The sequence below is a fragment of the Micromys minutus genome (genome assembly GCF_963924665.1).
Source record: "Micromys minutus genome assembly, chromosome: 27".
Taxonomy (NCBI): Eukaryota; Metazoa; Chordata; class Mammalia; order Rodentia; family Muridae; genus Micromys; species Micromys minutus.
The window spans coordinates 19,054,163-19,079,641 of NC_137962.1; the positions used below are offsets into that span (position 1 = coordinate 19,054,163).

Below are 25,479 nucleotides of genomic sequence, written 5' to 3' on the forward strand. Positions count from 1 at the left end.
CCCCCTTGTACACTTCCAATCTGCTTATATTCATAGAGCAGGAGTGAGGGGAGGAGCTTGAACTCTCACAAACCAAGATTGGTATATCTTTATTAAGGTCACATTAAAGTAAATATTTCATAGAAAACACCAGGGAAAAATCACTTTTAAAACTCTAAATATTCAAAAGCAAGTTTGGAGGTAGATAGTCACAGCTTCTACCATAAATAAGACAGCTTCAGGGTGTTTGTAGAGAGACAGGTAAGCCATAGGCTACAGGTGCAGCACCAATAAGATACTTGAGTCGAGGGGCCTGGCGGGCTTGGCTGGCATAGTAGAGAAGGGGAGCCCCTGGGCCTGCTCCCAGCCAGCTCTGCAGCAACGCCTCTGTGTAACGGTCAATGTCACGATCAGTCACATCCCAGAGATTACCTAGAAACAAGGGGCTTGGGAGAAAGAAATACAAAGTAAGGGCTCTGTAACGGGAAACACTGGAAAGCATTATTGGAAGCTTGAACGAGGGGCTCCCTTGGCTGATAGTCCCAGGAGAGTCTGGGAGAGGAAAGCTGAATGTGAGAAATCAGGGTTCAGACCTGGGAAAGAACCTGAGGATAGGGGCCAGAGCTTTCACGTCCTTGCCCTTTGACCTTACCAGCCAGCCATGATGTACTTGAGCACGATGCCAGCCCCCTCCAGGTTTCCATGCACTGCGAGGGCTGCACTGCTGCAGCCGAAAAGCAGGGCCACTGCGCGGCAGCTTAGCCGCAGCACAGCCTGCCCATCAAGGAAACGGGCACCAGCTCCATGCCCTGCATAGCTAAGGCAGAAGGAAGTGAGACAGCACTGAATACCTGTTTCCAGAGGCCCTAAGATGCACAATCAACCATAAAGATACCACCCTCCAGAATGGTCCTCTCCCAACTTCCCTGCCCCACACACTCACATATATAAATCGCGCTCCGTCAGGGCAGCCTGCACCTGCTCGAGACTTGGCACTTCCCCAATCACTCCTTTCCATCCGGCTTCACTGGAGGAAGAAGCTGGTAAATCAGTACATGGCAGACAACCACGCAGCAAGGAGCATGCAGCAGAGGGAGCAGCAGACAGAATGAGACGTAGCCACTGATTGTGGAGCAAAAGCACACAGGTACCCCTGCTCCGTGCCTCAACCCGTCCCCACTCTACTTTATGCTTTCATCATCTGACCTGCTAAAACTGGCTCGAAATCTCTCCTCTGTGCTTGACAGGTTGCTGTGAGGGTTTAGCACGTAGAAGGTATTCCGTGGATCAACACCTTGGCTCAGCACTGATGAGGCCCCAGCCTGAGGGGAAAGCACTGACAATTAGGTTCTTGGTCCAGGAAGCCCAGCCCCAGCATACTCTAAGCCCCTCTATAACCGACCCATTGTTCCCCTCTCCTATCCCCCAGGGCTCTAGCCTTCTTTCCTTAGGCTTTACCCAACTGCCAATCATTCAGGCCCTGTCTCCAGTTCCCCACCTCTTTAGTGATTGAGTAGCTGAGCAGGAAGCGCAAGGATGGCAGCCGGGTGACCGGCTGTGCTCGGAGACTGGGCATGCTTTCCCATGGCAGCTTTTGCAGGTCCTGGAAAAAAGTGTTTCAGGGTCACTGTCACCAGCCAAACTCAAATGTCTAAAGAAACCTAGAGAAGACCTTGTGCTCATTACCCCCTGGACACCTTTCAGTGCCCTAGCTCTTTACCTTATCTAACACCAATACAAGATGTTGACTTGGAGGGGCTGCCTGGTTCTGTACCCGTCCTACTGCCTCGCTGAGGAGAACTTGGGCTCGCTCAGGCTGGACTGGGCACAGCCCACATGCCAAAGCATGAACATCCTGGCTGGTAAGGATTCTGGCCCCACTAAGAATGACCTAGAGGAGAACAGAGGTTAGTGGGTGTGGGTGCCACACTCACCACCATGGCTGGCGGAACACGGCTATGCTCTCCCTCATCTCCTCTACTCACTTTTAGGAGTGTGGAGTCAGGATATTCCCAGCCACATTCCTGCAGCAACTCTTGTAGTTGGGAGGCCTCCTGGGCAAGGCCAGGGTCAGTGCTACCTGGCAGCAGCAGCCCCCTCCAGCAGCCCAGCACATGCTCCTCTAGGGAGGTGATGAGTGCCTAGGGCAAGGACGGAGCTTTCAGTTATACAGAAATACGCTTACAACCAGGAAATTCTACGTCTTACAAAGTCCGAAACGTCTTCTCATTTTCACTTGATCTTAGCCAAAAGGCCGAGAAGCAATGTCTTCATTTTCGAAGACACTCACAAGGTTGAAGATGCGGCTATGTGGTTGACAAATACGAACGGTGGACAACAGTCTACATCCTTCAGTCTATTTTTCTATCTTTGTTTTCTTTTCTTTTTCTTTTTGAGATAGGGTCTTCCTATGTAGCTCTGGGTATCCTAGAACTTAATATATAGACCAGGCTAACCTCTATGTAGTATGTATTCCCTATGTAGCCAAAATGATTTTGAAGCTGGGCAGGCATGGTAGTACATGCCTTTAATCCTAATACTTGGTAGGCAGAGACAGGTAGATCTATGAGTTCAAGGCCATCCTGGTCTACAGCATAAGTCCAGGACAGCTAATACTACACAAAGAAACTCTGTCTCAAAACAAACAAGGCTTTGAACTTCTGGTTCTCCTGTGGCCATTTCCTGAGTGCTAGAATTACTAGCTTGTATACCCATTTTTTTTTTTTTCCCTGTTCTGAGGATCAAACTGAACACAGGGGTTCCTAAATTCTGAGCTAATGCTCTCTCAACTAAGCTATATTCCAGCCTTGTCAATCATAAGAGGATGGATGAATGGAAGGATGGACAGAGGGAGGGAGTGTACCTAGACTGGCCTCAAACTAGCTATGTACTTAATGATGACATAATGTCCTGCCTCTGTCTCCCAAGTGCTGGGATTAAATACGAGAGCTACCACACATCAGTGTCCTTAGCATTCCACTGGCATACCTCCTGTTAAGCTCCTTTTTTAAAAGTCCCCCTCAAATGACATAACTTGTTTTGTTTACTTTGTATTTTAGAGACAAAGTAGTACTTTGTGGTCTGGAACTCACAGTATCCCAGGATATTTTTGAACCTGAGATAGCCCTCTTTCCCAGCCTCAGGAATACTGGCAGTGCTGGAAACAGTGCCCAGATCACAGCTGGCATCTGACAAACACGCTGGCCTGGACCTCTGCTCAGAAGGTATTGCCCCTACCCCCTGGGCTTTTCTGGGACGGGACTCAGCCTCTCACAAGGGAGCACATACCTCCATCCTTTGGTCGAGTGCCAGCCGGCCCGTCCACCACACTCGTTTCTCAGTACAGCTGCTGTTTTCTTTCTGGTCCTTCTGGATGGCATCAAACTCTTTCAGCACTGCGCTTAGCGGGAACTTTGGGAGACAAACAATTTATGAGGCTCGACCTCCCTGGTGGTCCCCGCCTTTCCATCCCTTACCCATAGAATATGGCAAACACTGCTCCTTGGTATAGGAACCCTACCTTATTTTGGGCAGTGGGGATCTTCACAGTGACTGGGGGGTTGTCCTTTTCCAGGCGAGTCAGTAAGAGAGTGTTGCTCAAGGTTCCAGGCTGGAGGGTGGCCAGGGCCAACACACAGACAGTCACCCCTAACATACACAGAAGACACACCCAGAGTCATGAAAACTTTCAGGAGGAACTTGCAGCCTTGTCTTCTACAGTGTGCCTCAAAACATCTTCAAGAATCTTCCCTGGTCAATGTAGTCCCAGCTAAGCTTTCATACGCTTCACATGAACAGGCTACTGGTGCTTATATGTGTCCTTCACAGCAACTAACAAAAGTTTCCACTCAGAGCAAAGTACTCACACCATCCCTGTTCATACCAGGAGACTCTAGACACTCAAAATAGAGGAAAACTTGGAATTAAGAGTACGTCTGGTGTGAGAAACAAGTGTTAATATTTAAAAGGGCATGACTAACGAGGGATGGTGGTACATGCCTAAAATCTTAGCATCCAAAAAAAAAAAAAATGGCTATACACAAGGATCCTGTCTCAGAAGGGAAAAAGAAAAAAAAAAAAAAAAGGAAGAACACAAGTCCAGAGAAACTAAGCAGTAAGCACTAAGAACACAAGTCCAGGGAAACTGAGCACTATCTTATGCTCATCTATTCAGTCCTTTGACAGGAGACATGGGCAGAAGCAGATACTGTACCACTAGGGATCAGAGCCAGGTGCTCCTGGAAACTGTCCTTCTCTGCCTGTGGGAAGGCGCCAGACCCCAAAGTCCTGAAGGAAAAGAGACGCTGCATGCGGGCAAGTGGGACACTGCCAGGCCTCTCCTGCAGGTCCAGCCCCTGCAGATGCTCTGCTAGTCCAGGTGACCCTTGCTGCTTCTGGGCCCTGCTGTAGGTAACACAAGAATGAGTCAGGCTCCTTCCAAGTCAGAACCTTCCAGGCAGGTCACCCATTTTACACTGTGACAGCAAACCCTCACCTGAGCTTTCGGTGCAAGTGGGTGAGCAGCTGGTGACGGCAGGTGATGGAGACAGACTCAGCAACAAGAAATGCAGTGGCATAGGGATCCCGGTGGCCCAGACACAAGGCCAAAAAGCGGCAGAGGTGCGCGTAGAGCCCACTTGGAGGGCAGTGACTAACACCACGAAAAGCAATGCTTAATGAGTCAGAGATGGAATCCAGGGTAGAAAGATCTAGAAAAAAAGTCAGGATTATTGCTAAAAATGAGCACTTTAATTCTTAATCAATAGGAAGTTACAAGGAGTCCCGATCTCACCACTTACAGAAGAGCAGCTACTACTTACAAGGAATGTGCTAAGATTGTTCCAATAGGCCTCACTGCACCCTTTCCTCCCCAAAGCCCCCTTTACTATAAAGACAACAAAAGCTCAGAGAAACTAAGTCTCTTACAGAAAATGCAAAATCCAATAAGGCTCAGAGACTGCTGGATCTAGGAAGCCAAAATGAGAGACAGTTTGGGTGACAGAGAGATTACTTAGCCTGTAATCCCAGCACTTCTAGAGGCTGAGGCTCAATATTCCCGAATTCTGGGCCAGCTGGGACCAAAGCCACTTCATGCTTCGAAAGCGAGAGGAAAAAGGAAAAGCCTGGTATAGTGGTGCATGAATGTGTTTTCACCATGTGTGGGTAGAGGAGACAAGCTTTGGCTAAACAGCATTCTAGACCAGCAAAGGCTACATCACACCTTGTCTAAAATAAAATAATTTTTTTAAAGCTAAGTCTTAGGGTGTGGTAGTACATACTGGGTAATCCCAGCACGTGAGAGGCTGAGGCAGGAGGATTAGGAGATCAAGGCCTGCCTGAGCTACATGAGTTTCTGTCTCAAAAACAAAACAAGGATTCTTATCCAGACGGCTCAGTAGGTAAGTAGGAGTACCATGACTCACAAAAGGTGTCCTCTGACCTTCACAGGTAGGCATGCAAAATGCTACTTTCAAAATAAATGAAAAGCTGGGCCTTTAATCCCAGTACTAGAGAGGCAAAGGCAAGCAGATCTCTGAGTTTGAAGACAGCCTGGTCTATATAATAAGTTCTAGGCCCACAAACTGAGACCCTGTGAAGAAAAACATAAAAGACAGGCTGGAGAGATGACACAGTTGTTTGTCCATTGTGCAAGCATGCAAAGCTGTGGACGCTCAGCAGACACTGCGAGAACCAGCCAGGCATGGGCGCCTGCAACCCCAGTGCTACAGAGGCAGAAACAAGTGCAGCCCTGGGGCTTGCTGCAGCCACTCCGTCAGTGAGCGAAAGCAACTGAGGAAGACATCTACTTCTGGCCTCTACACACATGCACAAAAACGACACATCTGCATAAAAATGACACATGCAGCATACATGAACATACAAAGACCTGGATGAGATGACGCATACCTGTAATCCTAGAAGCCACGCTGGGCTAATGAGTTTATGTGTCAAGAAAATTTTCTTTGAAAAAGAAAGGATAAGAGAGCTGGCTCAGCTCTCTCTGGGTAGTCTAACCTCAGTGGTCCATACTCACCAATGGGTGCAGAAACTGAGAAGGGCGGGAGCCAAGGACTAGGGTCACCATCAGCTTCTGTGTCTGGGTATAAGACAGGCCGCTCTGCCTTGCCGGAGTCCCGTCTCAACACCTCACGCTCTCCTATGGGCAGACCAGGGTCTGCAGCTGCTGCCTTCTCACCTAGGGAGACAACACTGCTTTTCATGCGTCCTCCTCCAGAGCTAGCAAAAGACTTTTCCTTCTGGGCCTTGGTACTGTTATTTCTTACGTTTTGATCCTAGGGACACCCAACAAATACTACAGAACACATACCTTCTGCTCGTCACCCTTGAAGTCCTACCTGAGGCTGAGTCTTCCCCATCAGAACCCCTGAGAATCTCAAAGCTTTTTTCCAGCTGGTTGTCCATGGGTTCTTCTTCAGGGATACTTCTCATGGTCTCGGGTTCCTTGAGACTCTCTTCCTCACAGTTTCTAGAAACTACCTTCCTGGCCCTCCGAGTCCTCCCAGTGAGACTGGAATTTCCAGGCGCACGACCTGCAGCAACCCTTGCATCTGTCTTTAAGCTAGGGCCCTTCTTAGTTTGACCTCGGGTACGGGACACAGTCCCTCGCCTCTTAGGTTCCTCTGTAAGTTGTGTTTCAACCGAGACAAGGTCTTCTAGGTCACTGTCATCACTGAAGCTCATCTGTAACAAAGGAAGAGACTCAACAAGGTTCAAAGAGCAGGTGGCACTAGGAGGCACTGGCAGGCCTCTGATTACATCAGAACTGACTTCCCACAGTGCTTGCCACTAAAAGCCCATGGCAAGTTTCAGTTTGGAAGAGGAAGTGACAGGAGATGGAGAGGAAGGATGACACAGCTAAGAGGGTAGAGTGTGCTTTAGACAGATAATACTTCACTTGGCTGGGAGCTACTGCCCCATGCTCTGTGAAAGCTATCCTCATATCGAGATCCCACCTTACCTTGAGGCGAGTCTGGGCCCGCCTGTGGACCCTGGGAGCCAAGGGAACCTCGAGCTTGCTCTTTGTGGAGTAGTCTTCTTCAAATATGGTGAAAGGGACACGAGGGCCAGCTTGCCTAGTCCGGCCTGGGGGCTTAGGGGTACAAGGTGGCCCTTCTTCCAGACCTTTTTGGGAGCTATTATGAAGGGGTGGGAGAGCAGAGGCTACCCGCCGGCGCCCCCGTCCAGAGCATTTTTGTCTCTGAATCTTAGAGGGCTCCAAGACTGGCGGACTTTTTACTGATGGTGGCTGCCAGCCCCAGGCGCTTGCAAAAAGTTTGGTAGTACAACAGCTGAAGCGGGCCAGCTTTGCAAGGGCCTGGACCAAGAGTAGGTTGGCTTGCCAGAACTCCAAGGATTGTATCCGCGTTGCCGCAAACTTCAACCCCGATGCCAGGACCTTCCCCAGGCTCTTTTCAGATGTCTGATTCAGGCACTCCAATGCCAAGTGTGTGTACACTTGAGCCATGATTTCATCAAAGAGTCTTGGAACACAAGAGGGGGTTGTCTTGTGATTCAGAGAAGCTTGAAGACTCTGTGTGAAGCGCTTGGTGGCTGCAGGGCAACCCTTCAGCACAGCTTGCAGCAGATCCAGACCCTGAGCTTTATGACCTGTGGCCAGCCTCACTCCCGCGGTGACCAACACCCAGCGAAGACAGACTGCTGAGAGAGCAGGGCTGGCACACAGTAAACACTCACAGCTGGGCAAGTGAGACAGGAAGCCAGGACTGGGTGGTGGCTTGGTCTTCAGGACCGGGGAGGAGTTTGCAGAGGGTTGGATGGGACCGGGCTCCTTGAGCACAGTGGCCACCAGCTCAAGGGCAGGGCCTCTCAGGAAAGGTTCCTCCTCTGGTAGGGGCGGGGAACAGGGGACTTGAGTTTTATGTTTCCCTTTGTGTGTGTGCACCTTCTTCACCGAGTCTGGATGCTGGGTCACCACACCAAACTCTAGGGAGAGAGCAGATCAGAAATTACAACACTGAGAAATGGTCTCAAGAGCTCTATCTACTCAGGGCTCAAACCCTCGACTGTACACACTATTTACTGTCAAATTACTCAGAACATCTATGTAACATAAAACAAAAAAAAAAAAAAAAAAAAGGAAGAAAAAGAAAAAAAAGAAGAGAAAAAAATCTCAGTGTTTTTTTCCCACTCAACAAGGGATCAACACCCCATTCCTGTACCTCAAAGCTTTGTGTTCCTACCTGGGTTGGAGCAGGTACACCCAAAGTAACAGAGGTTAAAAAAACATTGGCAGGCTGAGCATCGTGGATACACCTTTAATACCCAGCCCACAAATAATCCTTTTTTAAAAACCGAGTGGACATGACTGCGCCACACTGTAGGTAGAAGTTAGAGGACAGCTTTTGTTTTTCAGGACTTATTTATTATGTGCAGTGGTCTGCCTGCATGTATGACTGTACGCCAGAATAGGGGAAGAGGGCACCCAAGATACCCTCACAGATGGTTGTGAGCCACCATGTGGTTGCTGGGACTTGAACTCAGGACCTCTGGAAGAGCAGTCAGTGCTCCTAACCACTGAGCCATCTCTCCAGCCCACAAGGGCAGATTTTAAAGAGCTTTCCTCATCCTACTATGTGGCTAAATGGCACTGAGCATCTTGTCAGCCCTAAAATAATTACTGTTTGATTTTTGAGTCAGGTTCTCATTACATGGCCTTGGCTAGCCTGGAACTCAGAGATCTGCCTCCAGAATCGTGTAGTAAGACACGTGCCACCACACCCAGCCCTAAAAGAAAGCAAACTGCAGCAGGGTGTACTGACTTGTTGTCTTAGCACTGCAGAAACAGACAGGTTAGTGTCATGAGTTTAAAGCCACCCAGTTCACTTAGTGAGTTCAGGCCAGCCAGGACTATACCTTGTCTCAAAAAGAAAAAAAAAAAAAAAAGAAAGAAAGAAAGAAAAGGAAAAAGAGAGAAAAAGAAAAGGAAAAACAGAAAGGCCAACCCTAACCCTCACCCAGCCAAAGTCATCGCAGTGGCACTGAGATCAGCCAGGCACACTCTGCCTGCGCAGACTCGCTCTGGAGGAACATCGGGGAGCGACAATAACAGCTGGACTGAAGTCAGTGCTGTGCAGAACCAGACACCTGTCTGACTTAGAATGCAACCTAACCTTTACATATACTGCAACATGTAATATGAACGCTCCTCACCAAACTTGGAAATGAACGTAGAGCTCACCTGTGGAAGACTCAAGCAAGAACAGAACCTGCTGCAAGTCTGACTGACAGAGGTCAATGTCCCCCCGGGCCAGCTCCAGCTCACCCTTCAGTACGAGGAACAGGGCACACCTTGTGAGGACGGGATGAGAACCAGTCAATAACCTACTGTTTACCCAGAGTCTCTCCTTGCCCCTTCCCAGGCCCAGGCCTCCACATCTTTCCCTGAGTCCTTAAACTGACTTACAGCCTCTGGTGGAAACTTTCTATACCAGTGGTTCCCAACCTTCCTAATGGTTCCCAAACCTTTAATACAGTGCACCATGTAGTGGTGACCCCCCCCAGCCATAGTTATTTTCATTGTTACTTCATAACTGTAGTTTTGCTACTGTTATAAGTCATAACGTAAACATTTGACATGCTACCCACAAAAGGGTTAGTTCAATCCCCCAAAGGGTCTGGACCCACAGGTTGAGAAGCGCTGCTGTTTCCTCCCAAATCACACTTCAGGTGATTCCCAATTGTGCTCCTTACCAAGCCCATGGGCATGAAAGCTTAGGCAAAGGTAACACACTACCTATCCTGCACACATTATCAGGCATATGAGCCTCTAATCTTGGTTATCTCAGCATTTCCTGCTTGGCCTTTTCCCACAAATTTCTAAATATAACATGGAATTTCTACAATCACTGGGGAATCCACACTCAAAAGCACATGGCAGGAGCCAGCACTGGCGTCCTCATACTCACTGGCGAGGTATCTGCAGCTTGGTCGTAAGTTTTAGGGCCTCCAAGCAAAAGGCCTTGGCTTCACTCACACTCCCCAGGCGGCCCAGGCGGCCAACCAGCCTCTCCGAACAGGTCAGCACCTCTGTGAGAACCTGCCATTTTTGCACCAGATTCTCACCTGTAGTGAATGAAAGATGTCAATACAGAGCCAAGGTCAGATATGCTGAAGACAGAACAGCTATCACATCCAGTGTCCCTAATTCCAGAGGCCTGCTCTCCTCCTCAGACTCACCGTAATCCACAAAGGGCGAATCCGCAGCTGCTTTCGGAACTGAGAGCACATCACCACCCATCAGCAAGATGATGATACTTCTGAGGAGCTTGTGAGCGTCTATCAGTGCTGTCTCTGGGGTCTGCCAGCCTGTGTGGGAAAAGTGAAGAGAGGATTGCACCTTAGGCAGGCAGAGCTAATCAATCACAGAGCTCTTTCCCTGAGATCCCTTAGGGGTCTTAGAATTCCGTTCAGCTTAACATCCCAAGCAGCAGCTGACCAAGGAATCACAGGTGGCAGGTGGAGCAGCGGAACCATCTGCTGCCACAGGCACAGGCAGACCCTAGGCAGGCTTACAGCTTGAGAGCAGCCAGCACAAGAAACCATGGCCATCCCAGAAAGCCGGCAGTCCCTTTCACCTTGGTCCCAGAGCTGCTCTCGCAGGGCACCTGACAGGAGGTTGGATGAGAGGCTGAGGTAGAAAGCCAGAATTTGCAGGGCCTGAACGCGTAGCAAGTACCAAGCCTTGGATGACTTCTGGAGGGCAGGATCTCGAAGGACAGAAAGCAACAGAGAAACGCCCTCAGTCACCTGGGAGAGACAAAAAGCCAGAGAAATGTCACATAAGCTGGAGAAGCCCTAAGATGCAAATATCTGCCTTTAAGAATGAAAAAACAGTAACAACCCCTAAAAAACCAAAGCTTGGTCAGAAGAAGAGATCAAGGCACACAACTAATGTGGGGCAAAACTGAGATCTTTTGGAACCTACTAGGTCTTGACACCAATGCTCCCGTCACCCAACCCACTGTTTCCTCTTTCTGAGACAGTCTTGCTATGCAGCCCAGGCTGACTTCAAAGTCTACTTCCTCCAGCCCCAGTCTCAGAATTACAGAAATGGCTACCATACCAGTCCATCTCCCAGTTTCTAACCCCTTTTATGTATTCTGCCAATGTAGAAACGGGCAAGAGAGAAATATGTCTACTACCAGGTAAGGAATTTCCTACTGCTTTGCAGGGTCCTAGCTGCAGGAAAATTTCAAAGCACAGATAAATATCATGAAGATGCCCCAAAATTCCCTGAGGTGCAGAGCCTTTGGAAACTCAGGTGAGGAAAGAGTGTAGCTCAGGCACTTGAACAGCCGGCAGAAGGCCCACTCAATCCTCAGCACTACAAAAGGAAAAGGGAGGGGGGATAATGACTGCCTACCATGCAAGCACCAATTAAAAACCAGAGTTCTGCATCAGGATCCATATAAAAACTAGATGGGCACAACCAACCTTCCTAATGCCGAGACCCTTTAATACAGTTCTTCATGGTATGGTGATCCCCAGCCATAAAACTTTCCGTTGCTACTTCATAACTGTAATTTTGCTATGAACTGTAATGTAAATATCTGGTTTGTTTGTTTGTTTTCCAATAGTCACCCTTGTGAAAGAAAGGGTCCTCCAACCCCCAAAAGGGGTTGTGACCCACTTGAGAACTGCTGCCTTAGGGCAAGCTCTGGACTCTTAACAACACAGACAGATAGCGGGACAGCGGGAGTCACCTCCTGGTAAGCCCAGCAGAGCTGACTTCGAAGCAGAGCGCAGGTCAGGGAAAGCAGCAGGTACGGGTCACTCGTCCGGTCCAGGCTCTTCAGGCTTGACTCTGCCTCTTCCAGATACAACTAAAAGCAGACAGACAATGCCACCCACACACTAGTCAGACTCTTCAAATTTAAACCCAGTGAAACATTTGCAAACAAGGCACCGAATACTACATTATCTCAAATATTATAATCTGCAAAAGCTATTCATTTGATGCTTACAACACTCTCAGTTAAGTAACACACCAAAAAACAAAAAACAAAGAAACAAAAACCCTAAAGGACAACAGAGAAACAACCCTCAGCCACCTGGGAGAGATAAAAGCCAGGAGAGTCACATAAAGGTCCCCAGTGCAAACCTCTGCCTTTAGGGATTAAATGAAAACCCCCGCAATGCTGGGCATGTTTTTGATCCTACACTTGAGAGGCAGAGGCTGAGTGTGAAGCCAGCCAGGCCAGCCAGGACTTATACAGAAGTGTGAGACAGCCTGGTCTATAGTGAGTTCCAGGACAGCCAGGACTTACACAGAAGTGTGAGACAGCCTGGTCTACAGTGAGTTCCAGGACAGCCAGGACTTACACAGAAGTGTGAGACAGCCTAGTCTACAGTGAGTTCCAGGACAGCCAGGACTTTACACAGAGAAACCCAGTCTCAAAAACAAACAACTCCTCCCCCCAAAACAACAACAAAACCAGAGACAGAGAGGTGCACTCTGGGTAAAGGGACCAATACAACCACAGACAGAGGGGCACATACAGGAAAAGAGTAAGGGTTCACACTGGCTTAGGCTCACAAGAGGAAGAGGCAGAAAAAAGATTGAACCAAAATATGGTGACGGGGCTCGGGAGATGGCTCAGTAGTTCAGGCTTGGTTCCCGGCACTCACATGCTCACATGTATAGTTCACACCTGCCTATAACTCCAGTCCCAATGGATCCAGTACCCTTGTGACCTCCATGGATCCTGCTCACATGTGGTACACATACAGACAAGTAGTGTAAATAAATAAGTACATGATATTGGGATCTAAAGTGAATAAATCGATGAAAAAAATCATCTTATTAAAAATGTTTTTAAAAAGCTGTGTTATAAAGTCAGGATAGTATTGTTCAGGTTGTCAGAGAAGCCATGGAGTCTTTTAGAAGGGAAAGAAGTGATCAGATCTGTGCCAACTGGCAGAAAACAGAACATGAAACAGAGCCTGGGCTTGTGCAGTGTTAGAGCCTGAAGCCCTGGGCTCAACCACTAGCACTGCCAAGAAAGAAAAGGGGTGGGGGAGACAGAGCGAACTCAAGTAGGACAGTCAACTGAGTCAAGAGGAACAGGTGGGAAAAGAGGGCTGATCTGCAGAACTCAGTGACCAGCAGAGAAGCCTCCGGAATTCCTCACTCTAATGCACTACAACCAATTTTCACAAGGAAAGATGGGCCTTGAAAGCCATTTGGCCGCTGTAGCCTCAGACTCAACAAGTCAGCACTCACCTGGGCGTAGCTGGGACAGCCAAGGTTCAAGAGTAGTTGGGTAAGCTGGCAGGAAGAGCTGATTGCCTTTGTGAGGTCCTGTAGTCTCTTAGATACAATCTGAAGGAGCAGGAGGGTCTCCAGAGCCTGCAAGGGCTGGTCATCCAAGAGCAACATGTTGACTCAAATTCTATGAGAGCCTGTATGTCCCCCAACCCCCAGGCTTCTGAAACCTGGGACCTCAGGGCGTTCATATCAACTACCCAGAAATCTATCAACTACCACCCTCAGGGGACCTACAACCACTTTACACACTTTGGGCCTTGGGGCAGGGTGTCATGTGACTCATGACACCGGCCTCACTCAAACTCGCTATGGCCTTAGGTTGGGTGGTGGTGGTACAGGCCTTTAGTCCTAGCACTTGGGAGGCAGAAGCAGGTGGATCTCCTTGAGGTTAAGGCTAGCTTGATCTACAGAGGGAGTTCCATGACATCTAAGGCTACACAGAGAAGCTGTCTTGAAAAATAAAAAAAACATACCCTCTCAAACCGCCATCCCATACACACATAATGCAGTTTGTTGAGCCAAGTTGGCCGTTTGTAAAGGAGTTGATTTGGTTGGTTAAAAGATGCACCAAACCCAAAAGAAAAGAATTCCAGAGGACTGCCAGGGCCACAGGGATAGGATTTGCAACCATGGGATTCACTGGCTCCTTTGTGAAACGGATCCATGTCCCTATAACACTGTGGGTGGCTGAGTCCTTCCTCACCCTGGGAACTAATGAGCAAATGGGAGTATGACAAACTCAGAAGTAAAATGTTCCTGGACACTGTGTTCTTTCCTTTCCTCCTTCCTGTGAGGGTTTTTTTTTTTTTTTTTAATTTCTAAAAATAATCCCAAAATAAGCATTTTTTAAAAGAAAAAAACCAATATGAATAAATAAATAAAAAGACAGAAGAACTGGTCTGAACTTCTAGCCACCTGCCTCTACCTCTCAAATGCAAGACCATCACCCCTTCTGTTTCAAAAAACAGCCACAGTAGCACAGGCTTACAATCCCAATACTGAGGAAGGGAAGGAAGGGCTCAGCTGTGATTTAGAGACCAGTCTCACTACACTGCCAGACCCTATTTAAAAAAATAATAATATACTGACTAACAAATTCATACAGTTTTATGTAAAAATTATTTTAAAATCTGAAAAAAAAGTACTGACAAAAATGTATTATATAATTTTATGCAAAAAATGCTTAAAATCTGTACATTTATCTTTGTTTTGTAAAATAAAGTTGTTAAAAAATAATAATAATAATTACAAAATAACTGGAGGCAACACTTAATCTCAGCTTTCAGGAGGCAGGCAGGTAGATATGAATTTAAGGTCAGCTGGATCTACAGTGAAGTCCCAAGCAAGCCAGAGACATACAGAGACCATCTCCAAAATAAGTAAATAAATAGAAAAATAAAAACTAAATCAATAGGGAAAGCAGTTCAGTTAGCAGACTACTGTTTGCTTAGAATGTACAAAATTCCTGGGTTTGATCCCCAGCACCACACAAATTATAGGCCTAGATTCCAATCACCCCTGGCAAATGGGTACTCACTGTAAACCATAACCTTGCCAAGAGGTTCCCATGCGCCAGCATATGAATTCTCATACTGTTTCTAATCTCAACAGCACGGAGCAGGAAACTAAGACTCATTCACAGATGTCCCATAACTTAGATAAGTTCTTGCAAGTGCTCAAGTGGTTGACCCAAGATGCAAATCTAGGTCTGAGCTTGTGCCTCCTTGTGTTAGACTTTACACACCGTATTTAAATAAACTGTGTTTACTCCATTATGGTAACTGGGGTTGAACCCAAGCCTTGAACATACTCAGCAAGTGCTCTACTGCTGAGCTACCTCCACAGCCTCTCTGAATTATGATTTTAAGGCTGAAGTCAAACTTGCACTGTCTGTCCTGCCTAGGCAGCGGAGATTGCATACGTAGCCACCACACCCACTTTGCTTTGCTTTTATAACTTTGAATATTGGGTGAGTCTAAGGAGAGCTTGAGGGTGTCTTTGCAACTCCTTAAAGTTACACATAAAAGTACAAAGTTGGCAGATGGCTGAGATAGCTCAGCTGACAAAGGCTCCTGTCGCTTAGCTTCAGGAACCACAGGGGAGTAAACAACTGACCTCCCACAGTTACCCCTGGACTGCTGTACTCACATCTGCACACATACGATAAGTAAGCACAGTTTTTTAAAGTACGTGAAATTGGGCCTCATATGGTTGCAGAGGCCTATAACCCAGAGGCGGAAGCAGGGGGATTCCATGTTTTACCCTGGCCTAGGCTCCGCAATGAGATCTTGTCTCAATCAAAAGGAAATGGGGCTTATCGATTAACACACACTCTTGCAGAGGCCTGGGATTTAATTGGCATTACCCACATGTCTGTTCCAGTCTCGGGGGATCTGACACCCTCTTTTGACCTTAGCAGGCACTGGGCACACATGTGATGTGCATATATCCATGTAGGAAAAATATTCATGCACATGTTTGTAAAATGATGGAGAAGGCAGGACCTAATGGCACAGCCACTTGGGAAGCTGAGGCAGGACAGGAAGTTCAAAACATGCCTAAATACAGAGCTAATTCAAAGATAGCACAGGCAACTTAAGGAGATTAAAAAATTTTTTTAATTATTTTACATGTATTTGTGTTTGTAGCATACATGTGCACCATTTTCATATAATGTCCACAGAGGCCATAAGAGGGCATTAGGCCATCAGAATCTGGAGCCACCATGTGGTTGTTGGGAACTAAACTCAGGTCTTCTAGAAGAGCAGCCAGTGCTCTTAACCACTAAGCTATGTCTTCAAACTCAGGAGATCCTATCTCAAGACAACAAAGGTAGCCAGATGTGGTGGTTCACGCCTATGATCCTAGCACTTGGAAAGCTGAGGCAAGAGGATTGCTGTGAGTTTGATGACTGCCTTGGCTACATACTAAGGTTAATGGCAGTCTGGTAATGTAAGCCTTGTGTCAAAAAAATTAAAAAGTGGGGGCTGGAGAGACGGCTCAGCAGCTAAGAGCACTGGCTGTTCTAGAAGACAGACATTCAATTCCCAATACACACATCTCAGCTTATCAGCATCTGTAGCCCCAGTTTCAGGAGAATCTCACACCCTCTTCTGATTACTGTGGGTACCAGACTACCCACAGGCAGGCAAGGAAAAGCACCCATGAATTAAAGGTTAAAAAAATAATTTAAAAAGGACCCAGAATGATATCACAGACATTCTCTAATCCTAGCACTTGGGATACAGGCAGGAGGGTCTGTGAGTTCAAGGCCAGCTTTGTCTACATAAGTTCCACTCCAGTGAGACCATAGTGAAACTATCTCAAAATGGTGGGAGTTGTGGCAGGGGCACCTGGATAGACAATTCAGTCCATACAGTACCGAGAACATGAGTTTGTGTCTTCATTACCTATGTAAAATTTAAGCATGGCCAGTAACCTCAGAACTGGGGAAGCAGAGGCAGGTGAGTCCCAGGCCAGCCTGGTCTACAGAGCAAGTTCTAGGACAGCCAGGGATTAAAGAAATGGTCCACCACAGCCCAGAACTAGTAGTTCTTAAGGTTAACATTGGAGTTTTCCACTTACACAAAATACCTTCGTGCATCCCCGTGTTAATGTTAACAATGCCATTCCCACCTTTTTCCCACACTGGGGACTGAACCCAGGACTTTGCACTACTAGCCAAGTATTGAACCACTGAATTATAGATTTCCTCCCCACCCCCATTTTAAAAAAAGTTATCACCATGTAATGCAAGGTGGCCTGTAACTCGTAATTCCCCTGCCTCAGCCTCCCAAGTGTACAGCACCACAGCCAGCAGAGACACACTCTCAGGGGAGGGTATCCCAGTTCTAGTTCAACCTGTGGCAGAGACTCCAGTCATCCCATTACCTTTGCCACCAACTGATAGACAGCCGCTAGGATTTGCAGGGAGGCTGCAGTCTGCTGGAGACACCGCACAGCTGGCGCTGGCCCCTTGGTAAGTACATCCTTCCACAGAGTCAGGGCCTGGTCCAGGCATTTGGACTGAGCTGTAAATCAGAAGAGGGTGACACTTTCTCCACCTGGCTTTCCCCATACCATGCTGTGCCTTTGAGCCACCCTTCTTCCTCACCATTCCACATCCCCAACACATGTCCAGCCTGTGGCACATTGGTGGCATCTGTTACATGCTTAGGAAGACTCCAGGGTGCCTGCGCCACACTGCTGACTGCCCTCACCTGCATCAGCAGCCAGATTGAAGGCAATGTTACTGTACAGAAAACGATCTTCCTGCAGTTTATCTTCATAGTTCAGGTCATTGACTTCAAATTCCTCCAAGTTACTAGGGGCCTGGGCTCTCCGATCCCGCTCGATACCCTGTTTGGGCAAGAAAGAAGAGAGATGGAAAAAAAACCCAGGACTGGTACCAGCTCGGTGGGAACAACCCAGTTGGACTCAGTTCCACATACTTCCTGCATCTTGGCCTCTAAGGTACAGATGTAGAGCCATAACAAGGCCTGTGCTTTGTCATCCAGAAGGCGATCCTGCTCCTGGGCCTCAGGACTCACAGACTCCAGAAGCTGCAGGGCTTCCTGGACAGCATCCAAAGCAGAGCTGTAGAGAGATGCACTTAAGTGGGGTGTAGCTGGTTTTTGCTACTTTGTGGGTTCTTTTCCACAACTTTAGCATCCTGGTTTCTCCCCCCATCATCAGATAGAAGAGAAAGAAGGATAAAGAGTAGGAAGAGAGACAGATATTTCTGAATCTGATTTCTTATTCTTGTTTCTTCCTTGAGCACCATTAGCAAACTGCAACAAACCCTCCCAGTGACCAACAACCACCAGCCCCACTTCTCTGGGCCCTAGCATTTAAAAAGCTTTCGAAAAGTTTCCAAAATTCCAAAGTCACACAATTACAGGAGCTGTCTGCAGCTGGCAAAAACACGCCTCTGCCAAAGCACAAGGCAAATCATAGTCAGCTGCAGCAGATTGGCGGTGTTTTTAGGAAACCGATCCCCATAGCAGAGTTCTCAGCTCTCTCTCACCAGTCGGTCTGCTGGGCAAAGTTGTGGTAGCACAGCACTTGGGCCAGTTCCACCAGGTAGGTAGCTCGTGCCCAGGCTCCAGCTGCTGTCTCCTCAGGGTTGAGCTCAAGCAGATCACAGATGACGTTGAAGCGTTCCTGCCCAGTGTCAGCCTTTACAGCCTTGTAGGCCCGAAGCTCCTCCCCCAGGAGCAGGGACTGTGTCTCTGCATCCCAGCAGCTCAGGCTGTCTCGCAAAGTCCTAAAGGGCCGATCAGCACAGGGTGAAGAGAGTGGGCACCTTGCTAAGGAGCCTCTGCCTCAGTTTAGTACTTGATGTACATCTAATTGTGTAATGCAGGGGCTCTGGGAGGGATCACATCCAAACCTGTACCCACAAAACCCTGTGTGGACTGGCTTCTAACCCTTCCAGTGGCTACACCCTATCCCATCTCCCTTCCTCCATGCCGGCTTTCTCCAGCTAGTTCCCATTTCCAAGTCTGTTTCTACTTCAGCACCTGTGTATTTTGTGATTAGTTCTTCAAGGCATTTAATTTCTCCTCCAGGCCTTACATACAAAAAAAAAAAAAAAAAAAAAAAAAAAAAAAAAAGACTTCCCTAAATGACCCACCTAAAGTTTATCCCTCTTTTAGCAGGTCATGGATATTCTGTCTTTATGAAAAATACATACAATATAGTTGGTTGTGTTTCTCCACGCAGAACAAGAACCAAACAAAACAAGACAAAACAAGATCATTGCTTCTGACCACAATTTGCCTTATACCCAGGCACAAGTACTCAATGCATAACTGATAAAGAAATCACTTCCAATCACACCTTTAATTCCAGCTCTAAGAAGGCAGAGGCAGAGGGTCTCAAGGCCAGGACTACATGGATTGTGTCAGATTAAGGGACATGTCCAATCTATGGGCAGAAATGGTGGTTCTCCTCCCCTCCAACTCACTGCAGTTGTAGCTCCTTGTCTCCTGCCCTGGCTGCGTCCATTTTGACCCGAACCCAGAAAGTGACTGGTTCGACCATGTGTTCGAGACTGTAGGGTTTCAGAGCTGACAGCCATAAGGTCACCATCTTGCAGCCCTGGGCCTGTTTACCCAGTTTCTTCAAACTCTCCACATGCAGCCGGAAGCACCTATGTAGCTGACCAGAAACAGGAGAGAACTGGAACATGGAGCTGCTGAATGTGCACAGCACAGGGAAGAGGTAGCAGGTGGTCCTCCTGCCTCTCTACAATCCCCAGGACTAAGCTTCTGGTACACTTCGCTTCAGGAGCCCTTCTAGTCAACAGCTGACCTGAAGGACTGTGTTTCCTTGGCACACGAGACTGTCTGGTTGTGACTGAAATGCAGGGCCACTCTTAGGTTTTCCTTCCTACCATGCTAACTCACAACGTGGGCCTTGTACCATCCCCTGCTTTTTATCACAGCCGCTCCTGCACAGGCTGCGAGCCCCACAACCCAAGCTCACGCCCTCCCTCAGCTCCTCACCCACACTACCCACGTCACTTGCCAACGTAGCCAACCCATCTTTCAACCAGTTCTTAAGACACTGCTTTTTACTCTGGCTGCACAAAGAACTGTCCTAAGTGTATAGGAGACTTCTAGAACATGTAGATGCTTGAGATCTAGGGTGACATAATTAACAAGGCGAGCATTACACTAAAATGTCCCTGAAGGTCACTCAGATGATTCTAATGTGAAGCTAGGATTGGAGCTGGCTTAGGAGAACACCAAATGTGAAAAAGAGAAGGAGGAGGAGGAGGAGGAAAAAGAAACCATTTTAAGGAAACTGCCAGGTGAAGAAGCAGGTGGACACCTCTGGGAGTTTGAGGCTAGCCTAGTCTACACAGCAAACTCCAGGCCAGCTGGAGCTACACAGTAAGACTCTGTATCAAAAAGAAAAAAAAAGAAAGAAAGAAAAAGGAAGAAAGAAAAGAAAGGACAAAAAGGAAAAAGCAACAGCTCAGGCAAGGTTGTAAGGGAATCATTGCCCTAGGCATGGTGCCAGCTCCGAGATCCTGAAGGGCTGTAGGCTGGCCCTTTCACAACTCCCCCTACATAACCTCCCTTTCCACACCTCATTCCCTCCTACCTTCTCAGGAGGCACTTCAGGACAAGCGCCTGACTTGCCCAAGCCCAAGTGTTGACAGACTGGCTCGGAGACAGCACAAACCTCCTCGTAGAGCTTCTGACTAAAGAAACTGTAGGCTAAGTTGCTGGTGTAAGAGGCTATAGGGAGAGAAAGGACAACTGATGTCAGAGTTGTTATTTCCCGTCTTGCCGAGATGCTCCACCTGAGGTCACCTCATTAGCTTCTGGATGAGAGAAGAACATGGAATCCAGATCATCAGGGAACTCAGAAGAGGACAACCTTTGGCTCCACATGGGCTGCTGCTCGCTATCCCCGTGAGGAAACTCACACCGGCAGCCCCTCTACACTCGCGCAAGGCTGAGCTGCACTGACCTACCTTACCTCCTCCTCCCCTTATGCTGCTGGTTGCTAACTGCATGTTCTCCCCTGGGCATCGGCATGCTAAAGGCTTTGTCTTTGTTTCTGCCACACCACAAGGCAGACCCTGAACACCTGATTCAGTGGCACTCAGACTCCGTGGCTTTCCTGGACTCTGCTTTATTTCGTTTAAAATAAAGGTTGGGGCTGGAGAGATGGCTCAGTGGTTAAGAGCACTGCCTGCTCTTCCACAGGTCCTGAGTTCAAATCCCAACAACCATCTGTAATGAGATCTGATGCCCTCTACTGGTGTGTCTGAAGACAGCTACAGTGTACTTATATAGAATAAATAAATAAATCTTTAAAAAAAAAAAAAAAAAAAAAAAAAAAGCCCTGGCTGTCCTGGAACTCATTCTATAGACCAGACTGGCCTCAAACTCAGAAAACTCCCCCTGCCTCTGCTTCCCAAGTGCTGGGATTAAAGGTGTGTACCACCATGCCTGGCTCTGTTTTTTAAAACAAGGTTTCTGTGTAGCCCTGGCTACCCTGGAACTCTGTAGACCAAAATCCACCTGCCTCAGCTTCTTAAATGCTGGAATTAAAAGCATGCACCAAAAAAAAAAAAAAAAAAAAAAAAAAAAAAAGCATGCACCATGATACCAGGTTGGCTTGTCATTTTGTTATTTTATGTGTGTGTGGTACCTACAAAGATCAGGACATTGAATCCCCAAGTACTGGAGTTACAGATGGTTCTAAGCCACCACATGGGTTCTAGGAATCAATCACGGGTCCTCTCAAAGGATAGCCATTGCTCTTAACCATTGAGCCGTCCCTCCAGTCCTGGGGGCCTTTCTAATTCTATTCTACTCCTTGCCTCCCATTTTCCATTACATTTTTCAAAACTGTATTTATTGTGTGTGCTCATGTCACAGTGCATGTGTGCTCTTAACTGTTGAGCCAGCTCTCCTTTTCATGTGTAAGTAGTTCACCTTTTCATGTTTAAGTAGTTCATTTATTCAATTAAGTTTCCCCCAAACTAGGACGAGGTCCCAGTGGCAGGAATGTATCTTAGCATTGTCTGGCAGTTTTGTTGAATGAATATGTTTTAGTAAGTTATTTGTGGAGCTGGAGGGGAAGCAGTTCTAAGGCTAAATATAAATAAACTCCAGATGCTACACATGCTAGGCAAGTGCTCTAATCACTGGCCTATATCTTGACCTAATACAGTTTCTCAAAATACACAGATGTAGTGAGGTGTGTTGGTGTATGTCTTTAATCCCAACCTCTGGGTTCAAGGACAGCCTAATCTATAGTTTCCAGGACAGCCAGAGCTATATAAAGACCCTGTCTCAAAAAAAAAAAAAAAAAAAAAAAAAAAAGGATACATATACATGCTTGTGATCCCAGACTTGGGAAGCTAAGGCAGGAAGACTGCTACTGCTATGTGTTTGGGCCCAATTCGTACTACATAGTATGACTCTGGCTAAAAAAGAAAACTAACAAAAATAAAGTCTGTAACATTGCATGCCAGGCACAAATATTTTTTATAAAAACAATTATCAAATTAAACTACCAAATATAATATGGATAAAAATAATCCGCTATCCTAAGCCTCACCCACCTCTCCTGCTTTAACCAGATCCTTACAGATGTCTCCCCCTGCCTCTTTAAACCTTTGGCACTCAGTTGACAGAAATGTACACACGTCCTACTAGCCAGCCTGACAAGTGACAGAGGTCCCCTAGAGCAGTGAGCCCCATCACTAACCAGTCATGCCCAGGTAGTCAGCCAGCTCTCGGCCTGACAGACCCTCTAAGGCCTCCAACATCCAGACAATAGCAGATCTGCAACTGTCCACTAGCTGGGCAAGCTCGGCTACCTGAAGGAACAAGAAGGTCAGGTCAGAAGAGTCATGCAAGGTTCACAGGGACTCCCACCTCACCCCACGCCCAAAACCAAAGCTTTTTGTTTTGGTTTGTTTGTTGTTTCTAGATGGGTTTCTCTGTGTAGCTCTGGCTGTCCTGGAACTCACTCAGTAGACCAGGCTAGCCTTGAACACAAAGATCCACCTACTTCTGCCTCAAGTGCTGGGATTAAAGGTGTGCACCGCCACCGCCACTACCACCTAGCTCTTCTGAGAAGCAACCTTAGACTGTCCATATTTCCTGACTCCCAGACGGTACCTGACAGCCTTGGGCAAAGTCATACACGATCCCAGTGAAGAGGTGGAAAGCCTGGAAATGCATCTGGAGCAAACATTGCTGCTGCTTAGAGGACGCTTCAGAGACCTGAAGGAGAAAGGAAGGGGTGGCTGGGCTGAAACCCAGAGACCAGAGACGGAGAGCTTTGTGAAAGGAACAGTCTAGAATTCTTGAAGCCGAGTGCAGCCCAAAGAGCAGCTTACCAAGGATCCAGAAGTTCCAGTTATTTAGAGCCACTCCCCACCCTACTCTAGGTCCCTAACTCACCTCTCGCAGGTGCCGGACAAGGGAACGGTATCCCCCAAGGAAAGCAGAGAGATTCAATATGGCATCAAGCCCATAGTGCTTCTTGATGCCTCTCTCCAGGCCTGAAAGAAAGAACTGGCAGCTGTCATACAATGCCCGGAGCGGGGGCGACTGCCCATCCATACTGTTGTTGAGAATGGCCACTGCCTTCATCAGGAGCTGGGCCACTGCCCCTGGTTTTTTTTCTGCAGCTTTCAGCAGCTCAACCCCCATCTGGCACAGCTGGAAGCTGGGAGCAATACTGCTGTTCTCTAGGTGGTCTCGAGCCTCCTCCACCGCTCTGCTAGCCTTGTGGTGGTGGTGGTTCCAGCAGAGTCGACGACAGTGTTCCAAGGTGAGTTCCAAGAGGCAGAGGGCCCTCTGAGGAGAGAGGGGACCAGGAGAGCGACCACCCTCACCTACTAAGACTCTGATCACATGCCTAGAAAGCAAGTCATATAGGAAGTCTGCATCGGCTTCATCCAGACCGTGTCCAGGAGCATCAAACAGCTGATAGGCAGCTACTGCTCGACAGGCTGTTGGAGAAGCAAAGTGAGGAACCTCACAAGGGACACTGACATCTTCCAAGAGCACTAAGAAACCCAAGGCCTTCAGCCGAGTTGAGAACGCCACTCGCCGCTCAGACAGCCCTTCTGCTGCCTTCCAGAGCAGAGAAAAACTGCCCCGGGTCACAGCCTCGTAGTCCTGAGGGGCAGCCTCTGGAGAGTTCTGTACCAAACAGGCATGAAGAGGCTGGACAAGGCGGAGCACAGTGTCTGGGCTTCCCTGAGTCAACGCGTTCCGAAGTAAGATGAAGAGAATGCGTTCCAGGTAGAGGGGCGGGCGCTGTGGGGTGGACAACAAATACCCATCACAGGCCAGCTCTGCCAGGTCCAGAATACTCCTCAGGTGGCCAGGGCAATCGAGCTTGGAGGTCAGCTGCTGGGTGCAGGCCCTCAGGATGGTATCACAGACTTGTCTTCTCTCGGTGTCTACTCTGCTGCTGGCCACATCAGTTCGACCTCTGGACAGGAACTCCTAGGAGCAAGAATTAAGCTGGATGACCAGAAGAGAGAGGTGGAGAAAGAAAAGTAGAAACAGGGCCCCACAGGTTCCTACGCATCTCTCCAAATTAAGTCAAAAAGAAAAAGTGAAGGCATGCTGGTACATGCCTTTAGTTCCAACACTTGGGAGGCAGAGGCAGGTGGATCTCTCTGACTATAAGGCAAGCCTGGTTTACATAGTGACTTACAGAACAGCCAGGGAGAGACCCTACAGAGAGACCCTGTCTCAAAAAACCTTTATATATACATATTATATATTAATATATATTATGTGTGCTTGTATACAATATATAAAGATATAAATTATATGTTACTTTTAAAAGTGTAAACAAATACAGAGTTATTGCTCTGTGGTGAAATGCTTTTCTGAACACATGAGATCCTGGGTTCAATCCCCAGTATGGAAAAATAATTTTTTTAAAAATAAAACAACCAATAAAGAGGAAAGGGAAAAAAAAAAAAAAAAAAAAAAAAAAAAAACACAGATAATCTCAGAAACTAGGTGTGTCCTGAGCCAGAAAGGGCCCCACCTTCAAGTCAGGCAGCAGCTCCTGGGTTTCCTTCTTGCAGCAAAGCAGAGTGACGAAGTTGACTCCTTTAAAGTTTCTCATGGCAAAAGTCTAGATACAACGATGGTTTGTAGAAGCCTACGAAGGGTTGTAACGTAAATAGCTGGAGGAAAGAAGGGTTTGAAGGTTGTCAGAGGATTCAGATGAAACGGGGGGGGGGGTGGAGGGGAAATCCCACCAGAAATCCTATGGGGGCGGGGCGAACTTGCCTGGACGCTAGGTTCCCGTTATAAATTGACGAGTTCACTGTTCCGCCCTCCAGGGCTCACCTTGTCCCCCGTGTGCCACCAGGCCACCCCAGGGGTCTCCACAGGATCCTGGGCGCCGACTACGCCCTTTCGGGAGCCGCCTAGCCGTTTCTCCCAGGTCAGCAATGGGAACGTCACTTACCGCGGCTTGAGCGCGCGGTCACCAGACCCTCCGCGCCTTACTTCACTCGTAGCCGCCGTTCCTCACCGGTCTAGGACTACCCTCCAGCCCGAGCTCCACCAAACACCCGATGGGCACGCTTCGTTTTCCGCGCCAGCACCTCCTTTCAAATATCCCTAGTAGCCAATCAGACGAGAGAGCGTCACGCAAGCCGGCCATGTGGTGCTCTGGGA

The 25,479-nt window shown here is 47.9% G+C and overlaps 1 protein-coding gene across 1 annotated transcript; it reads right to left on the bottom strand.

Annotated features, from left to right (window-relative positions):
- Positions 1-217: 217 nt before the first annotated feature.
- Positions 218-24,919, bottom strand: ESPL1 (extra spindle pole bodies like 1, separase; the record flags this gene model as incomplete). Its single annotated transcript, XM_080939808.1, has 30 exons — positions 218-425; positions 632-796; positions 923-1,006; positions 1,186-1,301; positions 1,478-1,582; positions 1,700-1,870; positions 1,965-2,120; positions 3,268-3,390; positions 3,500-3,627; positions 4,193-4,383; positions 4,475-4,688; positions 6,014-6,175; positions 6,336-6,681; positions 6,959-7,944; positions 9,200-9,309; positions 9,927-10,083; positions 10,198-10,326; positions 10,596-10,767; positions 11,724-11,843; positions 13,244-13,378; positions 17,180-17,319; positions 17,509-17,647; positions 17,740-17,884; positions 18,315-18,554; positions 19,257-19,450; positions 20,402-20,538; positions 22,526-22,637; positions 22,942-23,046; positions 23,227-24,282; positions 24,839-24,919. 30 exons carry the CDS (start codon positions 24,917-24,919, stop codon positions 218-220), a joined length of 6,327 nt encoding a protein of 2,108 aa, XP_080795934.1.
- Positions 24,920-25,479: the final 560 nt, after the last annotated feature.